The sequence below is a fragment of the Egretta garzetta genome, unplaced genomic scaffold (assembly GCF_000687185.1).
Source record: "Egretta garzetta isolate BGI_Z169 unplaced genomic scaffold, ASM68718v1 scaffold95, whole genome shotgun sequence".
NCBI lineage: Eukaryota > Metazoa > Chordata > Aves > Pelecaniformes > Ardeidae > Egretta > Egretta garzetta.
Window position 1 is genome coordinate 815,736 of NW_009259590.1, and position 10,100 is coordinate 825,835.

Sequence of the window (10,100 nt, forward strand, 5' to 3'; positions counted from 1 at the left end):
GCTCTACAACAGCAATTAAAAGGAAATAACTTATCTACTTGGGTTTGTTGCAGGCTTATCTCGGACCCCATCTCAGAAAGCTGCCGGATTCACTTGATGATAGTAATAAAAATAATCCTGCTTTTATGTGGACACCAAGGTTTAGAAACATAGATGTTGCCTGTGTGACCTTTGCCTGATGACCCTAAAACAGCACAGGGCTCTTGTTGCCTGTGGTCATCGCTCAACCAGCCCACAGGCAGAAGCGCCCAGCAGGAAAGGCTGAGAGAGAGAAGCAGGGGAGGGTCTCAATTGCCAATTCTCAATGAGGATGCTCATTTAGATATTGTGCAAAAGCGGTTTCCTGATTGCTGCAACCAGCTGTATGGGCTGCCTTTTCCTGTGGCCACCATGCCCAGCTGCAAGGTCCTGCACATCAGGCAGGCTCCACACCCCTAGGAGCTGCTCACCATGGCCCCAGCCTGAGGACACAGGTGGGTGGAGAACTAAGGCAAAGTCCCTGAGTGACCTCATGTGCATCTTCCAGCCCAGCTGAGCACTAATAAGCCTGCTGCATTTAAGCTTTCACTCCAGATCTGGGTAGCTCCAGGCACCTCCTTGCTCATGCATTACCTCTGCCTAGGAACCAGTCTCCAAAGCAGGATGCCATGGGCCAGTGGCCTGGTGTTGAACTCCAGTTGCTGTTGGGGGTTCCTAAGCCATTTTTAGTGCTTGGGAGTCCCCAAGATACACTCACGCTCCACCAAAACTGAGACACACCTACATGAGGTCACCTTCAAAATTTGGCCACCATCCACAGGCCCTGGAGACCTCCCTCTGGCCCAGGAGGCATGTCCCTTCCTGCTGGGAGGCGAGTGCACCCACCCATCCCTCCTTGCCCCTCTGCCTGGGCCTGGATGAATGGGAGAGGAGAGGAGCTCACCGGCGTATTGCCCAAGGTGCTTTCAGAAGAACTGAGGATCCCCCATGACTAACAAACCTCCGTTGCTAGCGTGGCCATGAGTGCTTTGCTTCCTCTATGTTGAACCCAATATAGAGGCTACAGAGCCAAAATAAAGGCCCAGAGCACCTTTACGGTCATGCTGGCTGGTCCAGACCAATGCTGATAGGTCTATATGCAGAGTGATTTAATTCACCACCGGGAGATGAGCCATGTTACAATTTTGTCATTTTCCACTCAAGTGTCCCAGGCACTGATTGCAGTTTGGGGATTTTCCATCTCAGACAAATTACCAGGCTCCACCAAAATAGCTGAGAGACAGCCCCATTTTGGGTTACAGCATCTTCACCAGATCGGCACCCGCAGAGCCCCTCTCCATGTGTGTGAGGGAAATGCCTGCCATGGGCAGGAGGCTCGGGGCCATGCTAAATTGTCTCAGGGCAAGGAAAATTAAAGGAGTCAGGGTAACAGATTAGAGAAGGCACCCTGAGCTGGCAGGGGAAATTCTTGCTCATTAGAAGCAAAAACAAAAGACAGCCTCCAGTTGCCAGGGTGTAATTTAGATCCAGGCTCTACACGGCAATTTTCATGGGTCTGCAGGGAGCCCCGGTAAAACTTGGTGATGAAGGTCACTCTTGCCTTTCTTTTCCACCAGTTAAAACTGAGTTTTAAGCTACTAAGATTAGCATTTGAAAGGGAACATTATCCTGTGAAATACAGCTCACTCGACCAGTTTCCTTAGGCAGTTGGAGACAGGTTTTCTCCAGTGTCCAGGGAAATGGCAGAATCATAGAATCACAGAATCATTTAGGCTGGAAAAGACCTTTAAGATCATCGAGTCCAACCATTAACCTAGCACTGCCATCCCATCACTAAACCATGTCCCTAAGCACCTCGTCTGCCTGGCTTTTAAATACCTCCAGGGATGGGGACTCGACCACTTCCTTGGGCAGCCCGTTCCAATAAGGAAGCAGCTCAAGAGCACCGACCCAAACAAAACCACCACCCTGCCTTCCCCTTGGAGAAAGGGTTAGCAACGAGCAAGAATAAAGGGCCTGAGAAGTGGCAAACCAAAAGGCTGCCCCACGGAGAACAACATGTTCAGATATGTCTATCAGATAACAACACTTAAGCTCAAACCCCAGAGTGCGTTTACAGAGCTTAAAAATAATGGTGCCTCAGCTCTAGGTGAAATACTTGCTCACCTGTAATGCTGCCCTCCTTCAGTCAGAAGGTTTGAGCTACTCATGGTGCTGCCTTCACTCCAAGTTTGGGAGAGACCAACATCCCAGAACCTAGAGGAGACATCGGCCAGAGCAATCTTGGCATTTACAAACCCAGCAACCCAGTTTTTGGGGTGAACATGACACAGTTCAGAAGAAATCTGTGGTTAGTACCAAACCCAAAGAAAGGTTCTTAACATCCTCTTTCTTCTAGACTCTGCATTTGGAAAAAGAAAGAACGACTGCTGTGCAGGAGGTACCTCTGGGCAGTAGACAGGCCTGTAATGACCAGGAGGCCTGGAACTGTTTGCCACCTGAGTCTAGAAGCAGCTATGCTGAAGATATAAAAAATTGCCTCTCGCTCCCACTGCAACCACAGCACACCTTGGCTAGTCTCCAAAAACGGCTTTATTGACAGCTCTGGCAATGCCCTTCTATCTTAGCATATGTGGCGGCTATGGTGGTGGTGTTGCTGTTGTTCCAGTGGTTTGAAGATCTTGAGATCTTGTTCCTGGAAACAAGTGAGAAGAAGGTGAAACGGCTTTCATTAAGAAAAAACACAGTTTTAGCTCTCACTGCGGTAGAAAAACCAAGGCTCTGACCCCAGTCCACGTTAAACGTTTGGAAATGAGAAACCAGGTGATGAATAAACCTCTCTTTTGAAGGAGGGTGGGAGGAAGCACTGGAGGAACTGAGTCAGTAGTTTTGAGCAATCCTGAACTCACTGCTAAAATCTCTCATCTCCACTTTTGTAAGACCTGTTGCCAACAACAGACCTGGGAGCTCAGAGCTGAAGCGGGAGAGCTGACACCACAGGCAAGTTAAAACTGTTTCAGGGCTAAAACCTTCACACAGACATGTTACCTGTGGGAGCCCCCGCAGCAAAGCCTCTGTCTCTGTCTGACCCAAGCTCATTTCAAGCTTCCTTCTTGGGATGAAAGGGTTTGGGGATGTTCCTTGGCAATTCTGCCTGGCAGCCTTTTGCCACAATGGCTCCCACCATCCCCGAGACCTGTGGTCCCCAAGTCTCCCCAGTCAAACCACCCTCATCGAGGCAAAGGCATCTGCCTTCCCCAGAGTGGATGGGGGCAGAGATGAAAGGGCGACTTTCTCGCATGTCTTCACTAATTACCTACAAGTGCCCTTAGGTACTTCTAAAATATACTCCGCCCTCTGGGTCACAGCCCAGAGTTGTGACCCCATTTTTTAGAGGACACCCTCCTGTCTCCTCTCTTTCCTAGCTTCTAATACAACGCCTGAGAGGGGAGATAGCCTGGCCTTCTCCCACAGCTTCCAGTCATATATGGACATCACTGGGACACTGGCTATACCAGAGTGTCCACCACCTTGTTCAGGACCAGAAGACAACCAGGTAGCCAACTTATCACTTCTCCACGCTTTTTAACCTCCTGTTCTTCCTGCAGGCTTGGCTCCATCAGGAGGACACTTCCAGCCGACGACGGCCCGAGGAGCGGTGCAGAGCGCTGTGCCTAGGAGAAGGCAGGATGGGCAGTGGGGCAGGAGGGGAATGGCAGCACGGGCTGCAGGAGGCAAAAGATGACATGCTTGTGCAAGGACTGATGCACAAGTTCAGAAATGCTGCTGAACAAGCCCTACGCACAGCAACTACACAGCATGTCAGCACCTTCCCCAGCCTTCCTCTTCTCTTTTTTCACTCCTGCGCCTCCCGTACGCTGCGTGCCCTGTTATGTGGGTTTTGAGACAGGGAGGCAAAGGACCGCACTGTGGTGACTATACATAGCAAATACGAAGAGGTAGAAAAATACATAAAACCCATGCCCTCTGTTCTCACAGTTTTATCACCCATCTCCTGGTGTTCAGAATTCTCCTCCAAGCTCCAAGGCCTGGGTTCACAACAATTTGTGGACCCCAGCTTTCATCTAAAGGAATTACAATTACACAACATTCCAGCTACTACTGATGTGGAGAAGTGGTGCAAGTCAGAATCCAAAATATTTGTAATCCAGATGTTAAAAAAGAAAAAAAAAAAAAGACTGTGACATTTATTATTTTGGAAAGCTCTTGATTTCCGAGCGAGCCACGATCTTCAGACAACCTGACTCATCATTTTTGAATGCTTCGGTTTGGCAGCCCTGTATATATTTAGTAATACAAACCCTGACTTGCAGCTTCCAATGAGAATCCTAATGGCATGATAAGACAGATTTTCATCTCATTCACGTCATTTCCAAATATCAGGAAATTTACTTAACAGCAAGAGTTGTAAAGGCTGTGAAATGGTCTCCTGGGGGAGGCGCAGAAACCTCCTGACCACACGCTTGAACAGCTGAACAAACCAACGGAGAGCAGGCAGCAGCGAATGGCTCTTTACTTTCTGGCCAAGGGACAGAGCAGATGATCCCAGGCACGTTTTCCTCCTCATTTCTCCTGGCTCTGGGTATTGCTAATCACGTCCTTATACCACAGCTACTGGAGCCTCTCTCATATCCAACTGGAGAAACAGCAACTTCTGGAGGAGGAGCACGCAGCTTCAAGGGAAAATACTGTTGCAAACCATTTAGGACTTCACAAGGAGTAAGGAACCTGTGCCAGTCTTTGAGAATGCATTCAAAGCATCTTCATCCAGCAGCTAGAACTGCATTTTTAACATTAAAATCCCTTAGGCACTTGGAGTCTGTGAGATTTTTTTTTCCATTGCTTATCAAGCAGTGGTATTAAAAATGATGTCTTTGGCAGTGCAGCCAGCCTGAGTAGATGTGAGATGATTTTCATCTATTCATTCCAGACCATCTGCTTCTTACCCTCAACTTTCAAAGGCCTTGAATGAGATGTAGGCCACTGAATTTTATAGCTAAATTTCATGAACCTCTTTGAAAATGAAAGGATTGCACAGAACACAAATTTAGAGACATCAAAGGAACCTTCCCTTTTCATGCAAGCACTAAAAGCAGTGCAAAGGGAACTAATTATAATTTGCTCCATTGCCGGTTTTCACACTGGAGCAAATACAAGCATTTTATGTTTTAAACCTTACAAACCCATGGCTGCCAGCTTAATATACTCCTAAAGCCAGCACCAAATTCATAGACTAAAACCGTCTTGTATCCACTCAGGCAAGCAATGAAGCCAAAAGAGCTGGCAGGCTAGCTGATGGAAAAAACTCTTCTTCTGTATCCCTGCTTTGTTTTAAAAAAACCCCAATATTTCTTTACATATTCAGTGGCAGCATAAACACTAATTCAGCTTTTTCAAAAGCAAAGCTATTGCATAGATGCTTTTTATTGAGCTGATCTTCACCCACACTGCCCACAGAGTCTGGAGGGAACGCGACTGAAATGGCAGCTCCTCGTAAAAAGTATGGGAGAGTTCAGGGATCTCAGCCAAACGTGGCTGACTCAGGATCTGCTGACTCGAGTGGCTGAAATCATTACGTAGACATGTGAGTTTCAGGCAGGCAGTGGAGGGGAAGAGCTGCCCTAAGTTATGAAGCAAGGTCCAGGTGAAATTGTGAAAATCAAGGAAATTACTTTAGAGCAGAACATTAGGCTTCTAGTCCAAGCACAGAGCTGCACATGTGCGTTGCAGCAAGGGTGATGCTGGGGTGGAGTGACCCTGATGCCTCTTGAAATCAATGAAAAGGGAAGCTGAGGAAGAATCTCCCTTTGGTATTTGAATGCTGCCCCATCAAGCCAACAAGTCCTGGGCCAAAGCAGGCACTGGCTGGCCAGGGCAGGAGCTTTTCCAGCTCCCCGGGGTGGCCCTAGACACCATTTTGCATCTTCCAGAGATCTACAACCTTTCTGATTTACAGTTCACAAAAATTCTAATTGAGCACCTACCGAGGTATCTTAGTTTCCATCCCCCAGGGTTTCAGGACACAGATTGGTGGGTATTGCTACACCAATTAAAGTCTCCAAAAGTGAATGTTCCACATTCTTCATACAGTCAGTGTAACCAAAGCTGCTCAGATCCTGGGGCCATGGAGACGGGATCACATTTTGATGTTGAAGACAACCGGAATCAGTCCAGAAGCGCTCCGGAGCCCCAAGGAATAATACAACCAGTGAAACCCTGGGATGATACCAACATGCTGGCAAAAAAGTCTATCACTTACTGTTTTCCTGCACTGATCTCCAGGGAAGGAGAGGTTGTTCATAATCCTCAACAGCGGGACAGTCAAAAAGCTGTCAACACAAAATTCATAGAACATTTTGGTGCTCCCACTCTTGGTGGCCAGCTTAGCTGCACTCAGTCCCTGCCAAGCGAGCACTGCTGCAGTCATAACGCTGGGAAACTGAGCAAGGAGTTGCCTAGGGTCACACCTGCACCGGGCAGGTGAACGCTACGCTTAATTCACACGCGAATAAGATGCCACCGTGGCCCCCTCATGCAAATGCATTCATCCCTGTACTGTTTCTTCCTATATGGGAAAGCAATTCAAGCTAGCCTGCATGACTGGTTCTTCGATTATTTTTTTGGATATCTGTTCTTTCTTCTCCCACTTGTACTATACAACCTGTTTTTCCTCCTTTCTTGCCCCACTTTGAAGGAGCTGGGTATCTATAGACCAGCAAAGGGACGAGAGGCTGGCTGCAACGTGGCCAGAAGATGACAATGGAAGGGAGGGAAGAGCAGAGGATGAAGCTGTGCTTACATGAAAGAGGAGATGCAGGGAAGACAGAGGTATAAGACGCAAGCAGAAAGGCAATGAGTCCAAGGGTAACTGAACTTCTGCCCCACCTGTCAAAGAGTTCAGCAGATGGTTTGGGGTAGAAGTAAAAAGGACTCAATCACATAGAGAGGGCTTGGGTGGGCAGGGGTAACACTTGTATGTAGAGCTCAGCTTTGATTTCTTATTTCTAACTTGATCTCACAGCAGGTGAGCACGTACGTACTGGTGGGTCTGTGCTGCAACGGGGGTTGTACCTGTGCAATTTCCTCGGCAAAGGCTTCTGCTCCCCTGCGTCACCTCCATGGCTGCAGCGGGGCAAGGTCTGTGCAGAAGCGTCCCTCTCTGCTGCACCTCACCCTTCTCTCAAGTCAAAGGATGTGACTGGCCCTATACAAACATGATCAGTTTTGCAAGAGGTTAGAAATCCTCCCCCTTCTCCAATAATTCATATCTGCCCAAGGAAGAGGCTACAATCCTGACATACAGCTTCAAGCCCAGCAAAGAGTGCAAAGGTGTGCCAGGGAGCTACAGAAAAATCATCCAACTTCCAGAAGAGCAGGGAAAGCACACAACCATCTCCTAGAGTGTCTGCTTTCTACAAACTGCACTGAAAAATTGTCTCAGTCTGCCTGTAGTAGAGGCTTGAGGCTGCAGCTGATAAGAAGTGCCCTGTGAGTAATAAGCCCTTAAATCCAAACCAAACCAAGTCACCCCCTTCCTTAGATACGGTTTATCATTCTCATGGGAGAAAGTTGCCCTTTTGTGTTACTTGTTGGCCGATGGCTCTGCTTTCAAGCAGTTTGCCAGCTCTGCGGCTCCCATCGCAATAACGCTACAAATAATTTAAGTGCTACCACTTTGGATCAAAATTTTAATGAGGCACTAAACCCACAAAAGGGGCTCTGTATAGCATAATTAAATAGAATGGGCCTAAATAAACAGTAAGGTTTTACAAGTTATGTTATAGTTGAAAACAGCTGGAAGGCAAAGAAAGGAGCATTGAAGATGCATGATGTAAAATGGCATTTCACAGAATGCAAACACTAAAACTTTTCATATCGCACAAACAGTAAAACACTATGAGCACATGACTTCCCTTTGATTTGGAAGAATCTGTGTGGGGCATGGGGCATTTGTTTTTTTCCTTCTGCCAGTCAGCACAATGAAATATTTCACATGGAAACCCAAACAGTGGCAAAGAGAGCCATTTGTCCTTCGGAAAGAAATAAATACTGCAGAAACAGGTAAAGTCAGTAGGAACACCTGGTTCAGTCAGGCCATGGGATGCTGGGTCACGGCTCTGAAATGCCAGGCAGTGCTGGGACTCCTCAAAACGGTCTTGCAAACAAGCAGAATTGTAACAAGTCTGTTTGGCTCAGAGCTTCAAGACGCTTATTTCATGCTCACGCCGACTCCCCGAATCCACTGCAAGCGGTGACATTCAGGCTGAGCCAACCAGCTCAGCATTCAACCCTCTGTCTGCATCCGCTATTTACAATATCATGTTTGTTCCCCCTGTCAATATTTGATCCAAGAGCTGCATAAACCCTACAAACACAGGAAGGTTTCAATTTCACATTAAGGTAACGTTGACAGTGGTGCTGCTGTATTGCAAAGAGTCAGTGCACTGTTACTCCTCGAGAATGAAATTTCTGGTAAACTTTGTTTTCATTTAATTTCCCCCCAGTCCTCTCAGCAGCCCTTCCCCAGAGCCATAGCTATTGCTGCAGTTCTGGGCTTGTGAATGAAAAGTTTCTAAATTCATCTTGGTTTATCATCGGGAGAATTCCTTCTTCAATGGGAGTCAGAATGGGCTCCTCTTTTATAAAATCTGGATCAAAGTTGCTCACGTCATCTTTGGATTTCTGTCAAATGGAAAAGACAAAGGAAAGAGATGTCAAAAATACATATCATCTGCTTGATACTCGCTCTGCATCTTTATTCCGGTCTTGAGTGCAGTGAAGGGTCACCTCCATAACCCAGGCTGAGCTTACTGAAAGCTTTTTCTGGGGCTGGACTGGGAGCAGCCGAGTGCCCCACAGAGCCTCTTACAGCGCGAAGCCTTTTAGAGCCTCTGCAGGCTACCGACAGGGAAACCCCTCTCCGATTTAACTGGCACCACCTCTGATGGGTTGCCTGCCTGGATGTGGCACATAAATCAATCCCTTCCCTCAAGTGGCAGCACAGACCCAGCCATTCGAAGCAGTTATCAGCCGTGTTCCCAATTAGCTGGCTCCACAAGGTCCCTCCTTATCTGCAGAGTGTCTCAGCTGGGTTTTTGGGGCAGGGGGGTACGCTCCTCTATGTGAGAGCCATTAAACTTGCACAATAATGAATGACTGGGCCGTTGGAAGACAAATGCTTGCCTCCAGGTGCTGGATTCCTTGCTGCCTGCCACAAAGTGGGACTGTTTACAATGCATACACATAAACTGGGTCCAGCTCAGGGTGGACTGAGGAGGCTCCCTTAGCCTTTGATTCAGGTCAAAAAATAAGCCAGGAGCCTGATTTTGAGCTGCCACAGATTCCCCAAGTGCCTGATCCTGCATGCAATGATCTTCATGGAGCAGGACTGGGTTGACCATTGCCACTAAGAGCTTGCAGAGTGATCACAGCATGAGACAAAGCCACTCCAGGTGACAATTTCAAAGGCAAAGAAGCCACAGGGACAACCTTGGAAAGGCTCTCCATGGAGAGCAGCCCTTTTCCAGCACAGAGCATCCTTAGGGATGCACTGGGAAAGGGGGCAGGACTGTGTCCTCTGTAGCCTATCTGCCATTTGAACACTCAGCTGACAGGGGCCTGAGCAGGGAACACTGTGCCGGGTGCTGTACAGACAGAGAGAGACAAGAGAGAGACAGCCCCGTTGTGAAGGGGAAGGTGGAGTGGGCAGGATGAGGATTACTTACCCTGGTTTATAACTGGGGCAAGGCAAAGGGTAGTTACGTGCCTAATCTGCTGCAGTTGCTTTTACAAACTTGCATCTTTTGGCCAAACTGCCTTTGAAAATCCGGCATGGAGAGGAAAAGTGAACTGTACATCAGGTGGCCAACTGGCAGCCAAGCCACGGCCAGAGACCTCATCTCCTGGCTCCTGGGCTTTTGTGTCAAGGTTGCCCTTCCTTCACCTCCTTTCCTGTCTCACGAGAATAAACCTTCCTATAGAGCCCAGAAAACAAAAAAAAACTGGGGATCCCTTCCCCCCTCCTCCTTCCCACGTACAATTCGGGGCCTGAACGGTGGCTCCATCTGCCGCTGGGTCAGCAGGGCCCCGTCCAGATCCTT

General features: G+C 48.0%; 1 protein-coding gene across 1 annotated transcript in view; it reads right to left on the minus strand.

Moving 5' to 3' along the window:
• Nucleotides 1-8,471: 8,471 nt before the first annotated feature.
• The window catches only part of LOC104125547 (protein kinase C eta type), a gene marked incomplete at its 5' end in the record, with an annotated part of 64,386 nt that continues 62,757 nt past the window's right edge, over nucleotides 8,472-10,100 (minus strand). Inside the window, 2 exon segments of the mRNA XM_009638018.2 lie at nucleotides 8,472-8,682; nucleotides 10,038-10,100. Of these exon segments, the coding sequence (XP_009636313.1) occupies nucleotides 8,536-8,682; nucleotides 10,038-10,100 (210 nt within the window).